Below are 17,568 nucleotides of genomic sequence, written 5' to 3' on the forward strand. Positions count from 1 at the left end.
GTTATACAGTGCCCTTCTCAGATCACACTTTGGGTACAGAGCATAGTTGCAACTTTCATATTAAGATCTCAGTTCAAGAATAATTGAACACGTGCAACATTTTTCTATGGAAAGTTGAGAGATAACGCGAGAAATAAAAAAAGTCAAGTCAACAAAAGTCTGAATGGTATAGAATAATTAAGGATCTTGGAAATGTACCATTTATTGTGCTGAAGAGTCTTCTTGTCTAATCCACTTTCTAGTTCTTGGCTGTTGTGATGTAGGTTACAGAACATTGCTTATCCACAAGCTAACCAAATTCATTACACTAAAGCTATAATTCTGAGGCTATGACCTCTGGCCCAAGACTCTCCCACTCGTGGAAACATCCTCTCCACATCCACACTTGCCAGGACTTGAGAACTTTAAACAATTTCTACTTACTGGGCTCAAGAAATCTCTCGTTGTTAAAGTCTTAAACAACTTAGCCGTTACACCAGGATCTCCATGTTGATGACGCACTCCAAGCCACCCTCTAAAGATAATGATACTTTCCTGGATTCTCATGTAGATAATTACACTTTGAGAAAACCTCTCGAAACCACATCTGCACAAGCTGCAGAAGAATGCATTGTGAAACCAAGCTCCGCGCGATCCCAAGCTTCACACCACAGGAGATCAGATGTGTAGGAAGGAACTGCAGACACTGGTTTAAACCCATAACTGTAACTTGTTTGATTATAATCACATTTTAAGATGGACAAGGAGGGCTCGGAGTGCATAAATACCGAGGAGTGACTGGGACCATTTTCCTTAAAGCATAGTAGGATGAGAATGGATGCGTCAATGGTATTTAAAATAATCGGTTCTCCACAGGGTTGGGGAAAGTGAAACAAAAGAGTCAAGAACAACAAGATATTGAAGGTGGTTGGCAAAGGAACTAAAAGGCAGTACAGATGCTCCTCAACTTACGATGGGGTTACGTTCCGATAAACCCATCGTAAATCGAAAATATCGTAAGTCAAAAATGCATTTAATACACCTAGCGTTCCATCACCAGAGTGTTCAAGTTTGGACCGCCAGCCCCATCTCTCTCCTCTTCCGTCCTCTGCCTCTGGGAGTGTTTTTAATTTCCCCGTTTTGGCATCTCTCATCCACCCACCCTACCCCCACCGCCCCTGTTCGGTCGAAGCGCTCACCAATTCCCTGAGCACTGACGCCCCTTAAATCTACCGAGTGCCAGCCCCCGCAGGAGTGAACACATGGCGAATTGTCACAGCAGGTAGCAGCTTTGAGATTTTAGCAACCTCATCAGATCTGTTGCCGTTCGATGTCCATCTTGTCTCCTGCAAGATTCCTCACAAGTCCCCAAGGAAAGTCCCTCACTTCCCCCAAGGAAAGGCTAACAAGGTTCTCTTATCTCCCTGCAAGATCTCGATCTACGCCAGCCTCTTCTTCAGTCCTGAAGCTCGCCTCTTCTGTATCCACTGCACGCTTTCTCTCTCTCTCCAACCTCAGCTCAGATACCTCGCATACAAAACAGCTGACTCAATCGAACTTACATCAAGATAAATAGGAGAGAAAGTGCAGATACTAGCGTTAATAATAATAATAATAATACATTTTATTTATGGGCGCCTTTCAAGAGTCTCAAAGACACCTTACAAAAATCTAGCAAGTAGAGGAAAAACATGTAAGCGGAATGAAATAAATAGTAGAGACATGACTAGTACACCACTGGTGTGGGTGATGAGTCGGGCGGCTGCGTTCTGGACCAGTTGGAGTCAGTTGATGTAGGTGGAGCTGATGCCAAGGAGAAGTGAGTTGCAGTAGTCCAGTCGGGAGGTGATGAAGGCATGGATGAGTCTCGGGGGTTCGGGAGACTGCGGAACTGCGGACTACTCACCAACGTGGGGCTGGCCGGCCTCGGAGCGTGGGGAGCGGTGGTGACTCGCTGCTGCGACTCGACTCCTGGGGCTCGTAGGCTCCAGCAACGCAGCCGCAGGTTCGGTGGAATGGGACATCGGGAGCTCGCGGGTCCGGGGGAAAAAGAGACCGCTTCCCGGAGCTCCCGCAACGCGACTTCTCCAGCCCGTGTCGCGGGGTTGGAACGACCGGCACGGCTTCATGGCCGTGGGACATTCCAGCGCCTGCCGGGGGCTCCAACTCTGTGACTTTTGGACCGGGAGCGGGGTCGTAAATCGCCCGGCACGGCCTAAAATGGCCGTGGGACTTATCATTGGCCGTGGGACTTATCATCGTCCGCCTGTGGCTTGGACATCGGGAGAGAAGTGGAGAACAGGGGAGTGAAAAGACTTTGCCTTCCATCACAGTGGGTCACTGTGATGGATGTTTGTGTGAATTAAATTGTGTGTATGTCTAGGAAATTGTCTTTGTTTGTATGGCTGTGGAAACAGAATTTCGTTTGAGCCTCACTGAGGCTCAAATGACAATAAATTGTATTGTATTGTCTTTCAGCAGCGGGAGGTGTGAGAGAGGGTCTGATTTTGGTGATGTTGCTGAGGTGAAAGAAGGAGGTTTTAATGACATGGCGGATGTGAGGCTCAAGGGAGAGGGTGGAATCAAAGATCACGCCAAGGTTGCGGGCCTGGGGAGATGGGGAGACAGTGGTGCCGTCAATGGTGAGAGTGAGGTTATTGGTTTTGCTGAGTGTGGATTTGGAGCCTATGAGGACGAATTCTGTTTTATCGCTGTTGAGTTTGAGGAAGTTATGTTGCATCCAGGTTTTTATAGCCGACAAACAGGAGTTGATATGGGAGAGGGTGGGGGGGGGGGGGGGGGGGGTTGGGGGGGGATTTGGTGTCGAGGTAGATCTGGGTGTCATCGGCGTAACAGTGCAAGTCCAGGTTGAAAAGCGGAGTATCTGACCAAGGGGGAGGATGTAGATGATGAAGAGGAGGGGGCCGAGTACGGAGCCTTGGGGAACGCCTTGAGTGACTGTGGCTGTAGCAGAGATGTGGTTATGGAGAGAAATGAAGTGGGATCTGTTGGAAAGGTAGGAACAGAGCCAGCTGAGTGCAGAACCTTCAATGCCAAGGTCCCCAAGTCTGGTAAGCAGGATGTTATGGTTCACTGTATCGAAGGCTGCACTCAGTTCGAGGAGGATGAGGATGTTGAGGGAACCAGTGTCAGCAGAGGTGAGAAGGTCGTTGAGGACTTTGAGGAGAGCAGTTTCTGTGCTATGGAGGGGGCGAAAGCCAGATTGGAGAGGTTCAAATAGGTTATACGCAAGGAGGTGGGAATGAAGTTGTGACACAATGATACGCTCCAGGGTTTTTGAAAGAAAGGGGAGGTTTGAGATTGGGCGGTAGTTAATGAGAGAGATACTAACAAGCCAGCTCAGGCGAGCGAGTGCGTCTGCTGAACAGAGCAGGCGTAAATCTAAGTAGACGACAGGAAAGCAATTTTAATTAAACAGTAAAGCAGTACTGCTTAAATTCTCAACGCAGCCATGAGGCCAGACTAGTGAAATACGGTTTCTAATGAATATGTATCGCTTTTGCACCATCTTAAAGTCAAAATATCGCAAATCGAAGCATCGTAAGTCGAGGAGCATCTGTATGTGGATTTCTTTCAATGTTATGATTGGTTACAATGCATAGTTTGTCAAGCTAGCGAAATCACATTCAGTCAAAGGGAATTGGATCAGAACTTAAGAAAATAACGGAAGACTGCGTGGTAAAAGGCAGCGTAATTTTACAAGCTGCATTGCACTTGGTGCCTGCTAGAAAATTATCAAAAGGCTGAATGTGCTCAAGAGCTCATTGAATGTTATAAAGGTAAATTGTGTCAGAGTGAAATAAAGAGCAAAATGCATCAAACTCCCTTCCTTCAAATATTGTTCCAGGATTCATTTACTCACATAGGAACTGCAACTCGTTTCATCTTTTCCTTGGGAGGAAGTAGACATGTCATCATCAGACTCGTCTTTTGAGTTAGGAAGTCTTCGTTTTCCTCTGGGTCCTCCCCGTACACCTCTACGATGACTTGTCGGACACATTGTCAGGTTTCCTGGGAGACCATCTCCATGGAATACATCAAAAATCAATTACTTTACAATTACACAATACCCGATTTAACTTCAAATCTTTCAGGTGCATAATTAATGTGCTACTTTCTCCGTGTATCTTCCCAAGAGATGTCACTCAGAGGATAGCTGACAATTAGTTCTGCTCAGTTTGTAGATGAGTGAACAAACAGTACCCTCCATAATGTTTGGGACAAAGACCCATCGTTTATTTATTTGCCTCTGTACTCCACAATTTGAGATTTGTAATAGAAAAAAATCACATGTGGTTAAAGTGCACATTGTCAGATTTTAATAAAGGCAATTTTTATACATTTTGGTTTCACCATGTAGAAATTACAGCAGTGCTTATACATAGTCCCCCCCATAAAGGGCACCATAATGTTTGGGACACCGCAATGTCATGTAAATTAAAGTAGTCATGTTTAGTATTTTGTTGCATATCCTTTGCATGCAATGACAGCTTGAAGTCTGTGATTCACAGACATCACCAGTTGCTGGGTGTCTTCTCCGGTGATGCTCTGCCAGGCCTGTATTGCAGCCATCTTTAGCTTATGTTTGTTTTGGGGGCTAGTCCCCTTCAGTTTTCTCTTCAGCATATAAAAGGCAAGCTCAATTGGATTCAGATCGGGTGATTGACTTGGCCACTCAAGAATTGACCATTTTTTAGCTTTGACAAACTGTTGCTTTAGCAGTAGGTTTGGGATCATTGTCGTATTGTAGAATGAACCGCCGGCCAATGAGTTTTGAGGCATTTGTTTGAACTTGAGCAGATAGGATGTGTCTATACACTTCAGAATTTATTCTGCTACTAACATCAGTAGTTGTATCATCAGTGAAGATAAGTGAGCCAGTTCCTTTAGCAGCCATACATGCCCAGGCCATAACACCCCTACCACCGTGTTTCACTGATGAGGTGGTCTGCTTTGGATCTTGGGCATTTCCTTCTCTCCTCCATACTTTGCTCTTGCCATCACTCTGATATAAGTTCATCTTTGTCTCATCTGCCCATAAGACCTTTTTCCAGAACTGTGTTTGCTCTTTTAAGTACTTCTTGGCAAACTGTAACCTGGCTATCCTATTTTTGCAGCTAACCAATGGTTTGCATCTTGCAGTGTAGCCTCTGTATTTCTGTTCATGAATTCTTCTGCGGACAGTGGTCATTGACAAAGCCACACCTGACTCCTGAAGAGTGTTTCTGATCAGTCGGACAGGTGTTTGGTGTTTTTCTTTATTATAGAGCGAATTCTTCTGTCATCAGCTGTGGAGGTCTTCCTTGGCCTGCCAGTCCCTTTGCAATTAGTAAGCTCTCTTTCTTCTTAATGATGTTCCAAACAGTTGATTTGGTAAGCCTGTTTGGCTGATGTCTTTCGCTGACAGTTTTATTCTTGTTTCTCAGTCACTTAATGGCTGCTTTGACTTTCATTGGCACAACTTTGGTCCACATGTTGATAAACAGCAATAAAAGTTTCCAAAGGTGATGGAAAGACTGGAGGAAAGACGAGGAGCTGAGATACCTGCATTATACCTTAATTGCCTCTTATACCTGCACACACCTGAGCAATTACAAACACCTGTGAAGCCATGTGCCCCCAACATTATGGTGCCCTGAAATAGGGGGACTATGTATAAACACCGCTGTAATTTCTACATGATGAAAACAAACTGTATAACAATACCCTTTAATAAAATCTGACAATGTGCACTTTAAGCACATGTGAATTTTTCTATTACAAATCTCAAATTGTGGAGCACAGAAGCAAATAAATAAATGATGGGTCTTTGTCCCAAACATCATTGAAGGCACTGTATTAATGGGGTTGAGAATTTTGTTATTCATCAAATCAAGATTGAGAATTATGGATAAATGATCGGTTGAAATACCTTCCCTATGTTGACTCCACCAGAGCACTAACCAAATATAGTAACTAAACTTTAAATGGCCAACACTTCCCTCTGTGGCCAGGCATTGTTGCTGTTTGAAATTTGAATTTCCTGTTTCCATTTTAGTGCAAAAAGCAGAAACTGAAATCCAAAAAGAAGCAAATAACACAAAGTGAGATTGTGCCAGGGATGGCCCCCATGAAGCTAGAGAACAACCATTTCCCAATATGTTGCCACATCCAAATGAGAAATTGAATGGTTTATTATTGTCTCGTGTCCCACATATAGTAAAATATTTGGTTTTGCCAACAATCCAGTCAGATAATACCACATAAGCACAACAGGTAGGGTAAGAGAGAGAATAAATAGAGTGAAGATTTTATAGAAAGAGAAAATAGGTGCAGGAGGAGCCCATTCGGCCCTTCGAGACAGCGCAGCCATTCATTGTGATCATGGCTGATCATCCCCAGTCAATAACCCGTGCCTGCTTTCTCCCCATATCCCTTAACTCCACCAGACCCTAGAGCTCTATCTAACTCTCTCTTAAATCCATCCAGTGATTTAGCCTCCACTGCCCTCTGTGGCAGGGAATTCCATAAATTCACAACTCTCTGGGTGAAAAAGTTTTTTCTCACCTCAGAAAATAGGTGCAGAATGGCCTCCCCTTTATTCTAAGACTGTGGCCCCGGGTTTTGGACTCGCCCAACATTGGGAACATTTTCCCTGCACCTAGCTTGTCCAGTCCTTTTATAATTTTATATGTTTCTATAAGATCACCCCTCATCCTTCTAAACTCCAGTGAATACAAGCCTAGTCTTTTCAATCTTACCTCATATGACAGTCCTGCCATCCCAGGGATCAATCTCGTGAACCTACACTGCACTGCCTCAATCACAAGGATGCCCTTCCTCAAATTAGGAGACCAAAATTGTACGCAATGCTCCAGATGTGGTCTTACCAGAGCCCTATACGACTGCAGAAGAACCTCACTACTCCTATACTGAAATCCTCTTGTTATGAAAGCCAACATTCCATTAGCTTTCTTCACTGCCTGCTGTACTGCACGCCAACTTTCAATGACCGGTGTACAAGGACACCCAGGTCTCGCTGTACCTCCCCCTTACCTAACCTAACCCCATTAAGATAATAATCTGCCCCCTTGTATTTGCCACCAAAGTGGATAACCTCACATTTATCTATATTATACAGCATCTGCCACGTATCTGCCTACACACTCAATCTGTCCAGGTCACCCTGCAACCTCCTAACATCCTCTTCACAGTTCACGCTGCCACCCAGCTTTGTGTCATCCGCAAACTTGCTAGTGTTGCTCCTAATTCCCTCTTCCAAATCATTAATATATATGGTAAACAGTTGCGGCCCCAACACCGACCCTTGCGGCACTCCACTCGCCACTGCCTGCCATTCCGAAAAGGACCCGTTCACTCCTACTCTTTGCTTCCTATGTGCCAACCAATTTTCTATCCATGTCAACACCCTACCTCCAATACCATGTGCTCTAATTTTTGTCACCAGTCTCCCATGCGGGACCTTATCAAAGGCTTTCTGAAAGTCTAGATACACTACATCCACTGTCTCCCCTTCATCCATTTTACTTGTCACATCCTCAAAAAACTCCAGAAGATTAGTCAAGCATGATGTTCCTTTCATAAATCCATGCTGACGGACTAATCCGTTTACTGCTATTCAAATGCCCCATTATTACCCCTTTAATAATTCACTCCAGCATCTTTCCCACCACCAAAGTCAGGCTAACTGGTCTGTAATTCCCCGTTTTCTCTCTCGCTCCTTTCTTGAAAAGTGGGATAGCAGTAGCTATCCTCCAATCCACAGGAACTGATCCTGAATCTATTGAACATTGGAAAATGATCACCAATGCGTACACTATTTCTAGAGCCACCTCCCTGAGGACCCTGGGATGCTGTCCATCACGCCCCAGGGATTTATCATCCTTCAGTCCCATTAGCCTACCGAATACTATTTCTCACCTAATGAAAAATTCTTTCAGTTCCTCGACCCCCATAGATCCTCTGTCCTCCAGTACTTCTGGGAGATTGTTTGTGTCTTCCTTAGTGAAGACAGATCCGAAGTACCTGTTCAACTCTTCTGCCATTTCCTTGTTCCCCATAATAATTTCACCCGTGTCTGCCTTCAAGGGAACCACATTTGACTTTGCTACTCTTTTTCCCTTTAACATATCTAAAGAAGCTTTTACTGTCCTTCTTTATATTCCTGGCCAGCTTCCCTTCGTACTTCATCTTTTCAGCCCGTATTGCCCGTTTTGTTTCTTTCTGTTGTCCTATGAAAATTTCCCAATCCTCTGGCTTCCGGCTATTCTTTGCTGTGTTATACATCTTTTCTTTTAGTTTTATTCTATCCCCAACTCCTCTTGTCAGTCATGGTTGACCCCTACTCCCCTTAGAATCTTTCTTCCTTTTTGGAATGAAATGATCCTGTGTCTTCTGGATTATGCCCAGAAATTCCTGCCATTTGCTGTTCCACCGTCATTCCTGCTAGTATCCCTTTCCAGTCTACCTTGGCCAGCTCCTCTCTCATGCCTTCATAATCCCCTTTGTTCAACTGCACCACTGCCACTTCCGATTTAATCTTCTCCGTCTCAAATTGCAGATTAAAATTAATCATAATATGATCAATACCTCCAAGCGGTTCCTTTACCTCGAGTTCTCTTATCAAATTTGGTTCATTGGACAACACTAAATCCAGATATTCCTTTTCTCCGGTCGGCTCCATTACAAGCTGCTCTAAGAATCCATCTCGGAGGCACACTACAAACTCTCTTTCTTGGGTTCCTCAACCAACCTGATTTTCCCAGTCTACCTGCATATTGAAATCCCCCATCACCACAGTGGCATTACCTTTGTTACATGTCAGTTTTAACTCCTGCTGCAACTTACACCCTACATCCGGGCTACTATTTGGGGGGTTGTAGACAACACCAATTAGTGGCTTCTTACCTTTGCAATTCCTCAACTCAATCCACAGTGACTCTACCTCGTCTTCCCTCGCAAGGAACTGAATTCCATTCTTCACCAGAAGAGCTACCCCCCTCCTCTGCCCACCTGCCTGTCCTTTCTATAGGATGTATAACCCTGAATATTAAGTTCCCAGACCCGATCCTCCTGCATATGCATATCGGTAATCCCCACAATGACATATCTACCAACCTCTATCTGAGCCTCAAGCTCATCTACTTTACTTCTTATACTTCGCGCATTTTGTGTTAAAGCTGCAGGGAAATTGCAGATAACAAAAGTGCACGGGACATGAGCAAGATTGGAAGACGGTTTGCATGAAGAACTGTACAACGTCCATGACTCTGGAATTTATTGTGCAGTTCTGCACAGCAGTTGCCCATTGCAACCCAATAGAATAAGGTGCATCTGGTAAATGCCACTGGGGACACGCTGAATTTCCATAGCATCAATTGGGTCAATTTTAGCCACAATTAGCCTTTCTTATTAATGTAATGTTACACAGAAATCAACGTAGAAAAGAAATCTGGATTCAATTTAACAGATAACAATGAATTGTACCATTTCCATTGCAGCACTTACCGTCACTGGAATCCTCTGCACCTTCTTTATGTTTTTGGCAGAGAATCCTGTTGATAAATGTATTGAAGTATAGGTCAATTGCATCTCATAAAAGAGTTAAATAAACATAAAGATAACAGGTCACCTAAAAGTGTAAGAGCAATGCATTCATTATACATACAAATATATTCCCCGAGATGGATCTTCCTTTATTTGAGCTTGATCAAGTTTTGCACAATAGTAGTGGTAAGTTCTACGACAAGTTTTTACATCACATCCAATTGTCGCCCCTGGACGGTGACAGCACGAGCAGCTCTGCAATAAGAAGGACAGGACAATGTAGGCATGCAACCATCGCGAGTGTCTCATTGCAACAAATAAAGATAGATACCAATAGTGATAGTCTTAGCAGTAACAAGATTGGAAAAGGGCACTCAGTCTTAGTCAATGGACGTGAAGACTATTGTACCTAGCTGCATCACAGGTGTTTCAGGAAGGGTAATGGAATTTTTCTTCAGCGGTAGTAAAATTTAGAACCTCTCAGCAAAACCTGGCAAGTCTTAAGATTCTTGAGGTTTAGGGATGAAGTTTGGCGAGGTGAGATCACTACTAACGTTGTCTTGTTCTTTTTGCACGTCAGAAATTTGCCTACATATTTCTATTTTATCTGTCTTGTTGGGAGTGTGGATAATAATGGTAGATTGTCACATGTGAGAGAAAAATTTATAGAAATAAAGGGAGGGGGGGACAAACATTTCCGCAAGAACGTTTGTCTCAGCCATACTTGAATGCGACCTGTCCAGCTTTATTTTTTTACCTTTTCTGTTTTTCTACAACAGAAAAGGCTAAAAAAAAGTGAGAGTTTGCAATCAAGCAGGGTGGGGACAAATATCCTTGCAGTAAGGTTAACGAGTGTCATGGGAAGAGTTTAAACTCGTTTGGCAGGAGAAGGGAGAGGATAAGGAATCTCACATCAGTTTCAGAAAAGAGAGAGACAATTTGATATCCAAGTTTGGGGGGGTGGGGGGGGGTGTGGGGTGGGGGGGGGGGGGGGGGGGGGGGGGGGGGGGCGAGGGGGTATGAATAAGCCTGGAAGAGAGAAAATGGAGTGTGAAAGGAAAAAATGTCTTTGCAGTACTCAATCCAAATAGTTCACCGATAATGAACTAAGCATAAACAGACATATGGGGCTATAAACTGCTCATTATTGAAACATGCCATTAGGATGGGCAGGATCGGCTTCAACATTCAGATAAGGACGAGACAGGAAGCATTACATTAGAACATAGAACTCAGAACAATACAGCATAAGAATGGGCCCTTTGGCCCACTAATCTGTGCCGGACATGATGTCAAATTGAACTAACCCCTGCTGCCTGCATATGATTCATATCTCTCTATTCCCTGCATTTCCATATGCCGATGCAGAAGCCTCGTAAACATCACCACTCTAACTGCCCTCACCAGCACTGAGTGCATTCCAGACCCCCACCACTGTCTGCAAGAAATCTATTGCACACTTCTCCTTAAAACATTCCGTCTCTCACCTTAAAGCCCTCTATATTTGACAGTTCTACTCTGGGAATAAGGGTCTGACGACCCTTTCAATGCCTCTCAAACAAAACATTGCAGCCACTCTTCCTCTTGCACACATAGTTCACAATAATCAAAGTCAAGTTTCTGGAAAGTTTGCATTCATAGAATTTACAACACATACCAGTTTATTTCCCCTTTTTATTTCCTTCTTAATATCCTCAAGCAAGAAGCCTCCAAGAGTTTCATTCTCAGAATGTGAGGTCACTAGAGCAGATGAAAATAACTAGAAATAGCAAGAAAACACAATATCAGCTTTGTGTAGAACAATCTTCACACAATGGGCCAACTTTCGACAGAACAGTTACAGTGCCCTCCATAATGTTTGGGACAAAGACCCGTCATTTATTTATTTGCCTCTGTACTCCACAATTTGAGATTTATAATTGAAAAATCACATGTGGTTAAATTGCACATTGTCAAATTTTATCAAAGGGGATTTTTTTTACACATTTTGGTTTCACCATGTAGAAATCACAGCTGTGCTTACCAAAATCAACTGTTTTGAACATCATCAAGAAGAAAGAGAGCACTGGTGAGCTTACTAATCTCAAAGGGACTGGCAGGCCAAGGAAGACCTCCACAGCTGATGACAGAAGAATTCTCTCTATAATAAAGAAAAACACCAAACACCTGTTCCACAGATCAGAAACACTCTTCAGGAGTCAAGTGCGGATTTGTCAATGACCACAATTCGCAGAAGACTTCATGAATAGAAATACAGAGGCTACACTACAAGATGCAAACCACTGGTTAGCTGCAAAAATAGGATGGTCGGGTTAATTTGCCAAGAAGTAGTTAAAAGAGCAACCACAGTTCTGGAAAAAGGTCTTGTGAACAGATGAGACAAAGATTAACTTATATCAGAGTGATGGCAAGAGCAAAGTATGGAGGAGAGAAGTAACTGCCCAAGATCCAAAGCATACCACCTCATCTTGTTTCTAGAGTTAGATAGAGCTCTAGGGGCTAGTGGAGTCAAGGGATATGGGGAGAAGGCAGGCACGGGTTATTGATAGGGGACGATCAGCCCTGATCACAATGAATGGCGGTGCTGGCTCGAAGGGCCGAATGGCCTCCTCCTGCACCTATTTTCTATGTTTCTATGTCTATGTTTCTATTTGTGAAACACGGTGGTTGGGGTGTTATAGCCTGGGCATGTATGGCTGCTGAAGGAACTGGCTCACTTATCTTCATTGATGATACAACTACTGATGGTAGTAGCATAATGAATTCCGAAGTGTCTAGACATCCTATCTGCTCAAGTTCAAACATGGCTGCAATACAGGCCTGGCAGAGCATCACCAGAGAAGACACTGAGTAACTGGTGATGTCCATGAATCGCAGACCTCAAGCAGTCGTTGTATGCAAAGGATATGCAACAAAATACTAAACATGACTACTTTCATTGCTGTGTCCCAAACATTATGGTGCCTTGAAATGGGGGGGGGGGGGGACGACTATGTATAAATACTGCTGTTATTTGTACATGTGGCAATTTGAACTGTGAGGAGGATGTTATGAGGATCCAGGGTGACTTGCACCGGTTGGGTGAGTGGGCAGATGCATGACAGATGCAGTTTAATGTGGATAAATGTGAGGTTCTCCACTTTGGTGGCAAGAACAGGAAGGCAGATTACTATCTGAATGGTGTCAAGTTAGGAAAAGGGGCAGTACAATGAGATCAGGGTGTCCTTGTTCATCAGTCACTGAAAGTAAGCATGCAGGTACAGCAGGCAGTGAAGGAAGCTAATGGCATGCTGGCCTTCATAACACGAGGAGTTGGGTATAGGAGCAAAGAGTCCTTCTGCAGTTGTACAGGGCCCTAGTGAGACCACACCTGGAGTATTGTGCACAGTTTTGGTCTCCAAATTTGAGGATGGACATTCTTGCTATTGAGGGAGTGCAGCGTAGGTTCACAAGGTTAATTCCCAGGATGGCGGGACTGTTATATGTTGAAAGAATGGAGCTACTGGGCTTGTATACACTGGAATTTAGAAGGATGAGAGGTGATCTTATTGAAACTTATAAGATTATTAAGGGATTGGACACACTAGAGGCATTGAAACATGTTCCTGATTTTGGGGGAGTCCAGAACCAGGGGCCACAGTTTAAGAATAAGGGATAGGCCATTTAGAACAGAGATGAGGAAAAACCTTTTCACCCAGAGTTGTGAATCTGTGGAATTCTCTGCCTCAGAAGGCAGTGGAGGCCGATTTTCTGGATGCTTTTAAGAGAGTTAGATAGAGCACTTAATAATAGCGGAGTCGAGGGATATGGGGAGAAGGCAGGAACGTGGTACTGATTGTGGAATATCAGCCATGATCACATTGCATGGCGGTGCTGGCTCGAAGGGCCGAATGGCCTACTCCTGCACCTACTGTCTATGTATATGAAACCAAAATGTATAAAAATGGCTTTTTACTAAAATCTGACAATGTACTTTAACAATATGTGATTTTTTTTCTATTACAAATCTCAAATTGTGGAGTACAGAGGCAAATAAATAAATGACGGGTCTTTGTCCCAAACATTATGGAGGGCACTGTAAATTACAACGTTGAAATTCTTAGTTTAACACATGGCAAGTACTTGTCATGGAGGTCATGGTCTCTTATGAAATCATGACAAATGAGATCAGGGGATAGGCAGATCTTCCAGGGAATGGTCTGCCCCCGAACAATGGTGCTCCTTCAGCACTTAAAGGTTTAGGTTAATGAACTTGCCATGTAGGTAGAGTGAGAGTAGGTAGGTAGAGATTTGTGTGCTATCCAATCATATCAGATAATACATACATGAATACAATCGAACAGAACTCAAATACATTAGTTGAGCAAAGAGAAAAATGCAGTGTGCATAATATAGTTCTCAACATTGTAGCAGAAAAATCCCGAGAAAGACATCAATGTCCACAATGGAGTAGAGGTGAATCAGAGGTACCCGAGCTAATGGAAGGACCGTATATATGCCTCATAAAAAAGGGGAAGAAGCTGTTCCCAAGGCTGGTGGAGCGCACTTTCAAGCATCTGTATCTCCTGCCCAATTGGAGCATGGATGTTCGGTATGGGAAAGGTCTTTGGTTATGTTCGCTGACCTCTCGGGATGGCATGAAGCATAGATGGAGTCAATGGTAGGGAGTCTGGTCTGCGATAGACTGAGTTACATCTACAACTCTGCTATTTTGTGCGGTTTTGGGCCGCGCTGTTCCCAGACCATGCTGATATGCAACCTAACAGTGTACTGGTGGATAAATCCCGGGGAACTGACATCACCAATGTGGGGGGCGCAAAAAATTTGGGGGCGCAAAAAAAAAAGGCGATGGGCCTAACAAAGATTTTTGCGTCTTTGTTCGCTATGGGTGAGATACTTGAAGACGGCTAATGCTTGGCCTTTAACAAGGACTACGAGGAAAAACTACAGGGAACTACAACCTTAGTGGGTATTTCATTATGGTGGAAAGGTTCCTGGACAGGACTGTGAGGGACAGGATCTATTTGCAGTTGAAAAGACAAGGACTATTTGGGATCCAAGGAAAGATACCTGAATGGATAGAGAATTGGGTTCATGGAAGGAGCAGAGGGTAATGGTGGAAAATGACTGGTGACTCTGGATTCGTCTCTATTGGTCTTGCCCTGGTTAAACTTCCCAAAATACAAATGCTCATACGTAATTGAATTAAACTAAATTGGCCATTCCTCAACTCACTTGCCCAACTGATAACCATCTTCACTGTCTACAAAACTTGGGAGTGTAATTGAACAGTAATTGTAACCTAGGGATACAATATGTAGGTCTTTGAAAGATGCGACAAAAGTAGACTGAGTGAAGGCGTACAGTGGGTTTGCTTTCATTGGACAAGGCAATGAGCCAGGGAGCTAGGAATTCCTGTTACTGTTACACCATTTGCTAGTTAAGTTGTATTTGGTGAACTATGTGCAGTTCTGCTACACTTTTGGAAGGATATAATTAACCTAGAGGAGATGCAAAATAGATTCACAGGAATACAGCACCCGGCCAGAAACATCGGGCCTCCGTAGAGGCAATAGCGGAGGCCTCAATAGGCCTGACTTTGGGAGAACTGGGGATGGGGACTGGACATTGTGCCTTCCCCCAGTGGTAACCATTGTGGGGGGATGATTTTTTGTGTGTAAGTGAATATGTTAGTTTGTGTCCAAGATGGCTGTCGGAAGGGAGAGTGTACGCTGGCGCGGTTTAGCTGCCGCTGCTCTCTTTTCACATTGTGTTTTTGATTTTTTTGTCTTTGGAGCGAATTCTGTCTTTAATTTGTGTATTGGTGATGTCCTTATTATTTATTTTACTCCGACTATATGTTTTTTTTACTCTTGTTAATTTCTGTAAGGTGTCCTTGAGACTTTGAAAGGCGCCCGCAAATAAAATGCATTATTATTATTATTACTGTCTTTAGATGCAAAGAGAGTTTGAATGGATTGGGTCTTGTTCTCAATGTAGCCTTGGAGGCTGAGAGGTGACTTTAGAAATTTGTAAAATTATGATAAAATAGACTGGGTGGATAAACAGTCTTTTATCCGTAGAGTAGGGGAATCTCAAACTGGACAGTATAGGGTTAGGACAAGACGGGAAAGATTTAAAGGGGAACATGGTAACAGGTTTTTCCACAGTAAGTGGGTGGTATATAGAAAAAAACAGAGAGGGGGTTGTAGCGATCTGTACAATCACAGTGTAATTGGACGGGTACATGGATAGAAAAGATTAGAGGGATATGGGCCAAGCACAGGTAAATAGAATTAGCAGATTTAACCATCATGGTCGGTATTGATGGGTTGGGCCGAAAGGCCAGTTTCCTTGCTTTACAACTCTATGAAACTCGATGGTCCCAGGTACAGTCTTTCAAAGAGAGATTGGGTCCCAATACATTTAACATGGCAGTCATCATCAGGCTGTTACTAAAATCAATGGCCAACTACACTCCAGATGGATATTTATTATAGCATATCACTACTTCCAGTTTTATCAAACAATCAGCATTTGTGTTAAATTATATATATATATAATTGCACATTAAGATACAATTAAAAGCAATTATGTGAATTGAGCTAAAATGGTTTACTTACCATTCTTCACAATCATTCCAAGGGAGCCCATTCTGCTTGCACCACATTAACATAGCAGGCACTGTACCTACCCAAGAGATACCTTCATGGACTTCAGCACAAAAATGAAGATAAGACCGACAGATAAGTGTCGGCGTGGAAGCTTTTCTCCACATCAAACTGGCAACAGAAGGAAGCTAGACCAAGCGAAAGCATGTGATCGATCCACAGGCATGTGCTCTCTTTTGATGTTTGTGATGTATAATTGAATTGGATGAAAATATAGGTGGTTTGACACCACATGACAGAAAAATTATCAGAGTTGTGGATAATGAAGATTTTCAAAACATGAAGAAAAAAGACTAGTTGGAAAAATGGGCAGTAAAATGGCGTATAGAAATGGTAGGAACAGTGCTTACTCTTGTCCTTTAGCGTTTAAATGTCAGAGCAAAGTATACGATGAATGGCAGGAAACTCAAGAGCACGATACACAGGGGGTACTTGGCGTTTAACAAGTCTATTGTTTGCCTAAAGTAGCAGCACCATTAGATACGGTGGTAAAGACGACCGTTGCCTGTATGCACTGCCAGGGGAGGTGGTGGAAACGGGTATAATAGCACCATTTAAAAGGAATTTGGCCAGGCACATGAACAAATAGGGAATGGATGGATCTATACTAGATGGGATCAGTTCAAATTGGCGTCATGGTGACATAGACAATGTGGGCCAAAGACCTGCTCCTGGGCTGCACTGTTGTCTCAGCAATGCAGATTAAATGCTCTCACACACTCAATGGGGCCAAATCAATTTGACGTTTAACATGCCAAATCACCGCTTGAATCGGTAACGTGAGACCAAGACTTACTCTTGACAAATTCTTGAACACTCACAGTTGCAAGGCTTACACAACACCAGTAACTCAACAGCATAGAATAATCAGCATCTTACTCAATTTCTAAAAGGTCTGAATATGGAAAAGCACAAACGATATCCTAAATTATTGATTAGATTGAAGAGGTATTATTGCTTACCATACATCTGTGATGTGCTGCCATCTTCTGGCTTTGGGCAATTAATAACTGGCCACAATGTTCCTCTTTATTTAGTTTACAGAAAGCACATTTTGGCTGCCTTGAACCCCTTCTCTTTCCCTTTGCATCGGCTGCCATCATTACAGCCGTCCAAGCGAAATTTCTTAAAAATAAAAGTCGTAAGTGAATAATTGGAATCGATTGGGAAGAGAATTTGACATATTTATAATATTTTTTAACTATTGGCACTTCAGGTGGTGCAGCTTTCTCAAGATCTATTTTCCATTTGACTGATGCTGCAGAACATTTGAGAACGTCACAGAAATAGACCTTTCAGCCCAACTTGTCCATGCCGACCAACATGCCCCATCGGGGCTAGTCCCATTTGC

At 43.3% G+C, this 17,568-nt stretch overlaps 1 protein-coding gene across 5 annotated transcripts in view; it reads right to left on the reverse strand.

The window, feature by feature from the left end:
* phf6 (PHD finger protein 6) overlaps positions 1–17,568 on the reverse strand; it is a 38,676-nt gene that overhangs the window by 16,296 nt on the left and 4,812 nt on the right. For 4 of the 5 annotated variants that reach the window (XM_033030197.1, XM_033030196.1, XM_033030194.1 and 1 more), the window contains exons 2-6: positions 17,180–17,342; positions 11,204–11,305; positions 9,668–9,801; positions 9,508–9,554; positions 3,863–4,023 (exon numbers count right to left, since the gene is read on the reverse strand). In XM_033030197.1, the coding sequence (XP_032886088.1) occupies positions 3,863–4,023; positions 9,508–9,554; positions 9,668–9,801; positions 11,204–11,305; positions 17,180–17,320 (585 nt within the window). In that variant the 5' untranslated portion in view covers positions 17,321–17,342. The remainder of the gene's footprint in view (positions 1–3,862; positions 4,024–9,507; positions 9,555–9,667; positions 9,802–11,203; positions 11,306–17,179; positions 17,343–17,568) is intronic. The other variant, XM_033030198.1, reaches the window with a different exon arrangement.

Source organism: Amblyraja radiata, chromosome 12 (genome assembly GCF_010909765.2).
Source record: "Amblyraja radiata isolate CabotCenter1 chromosome 12, sAmbRad1.1.pri, whole genome shotgun sequence".
Lineage (NCBI taxonomy): Eukaryota > Metazoa > Chordata > Chondrichthyes > Rajiformes > Rajidae > Amblyraja > Amblyraja radiata.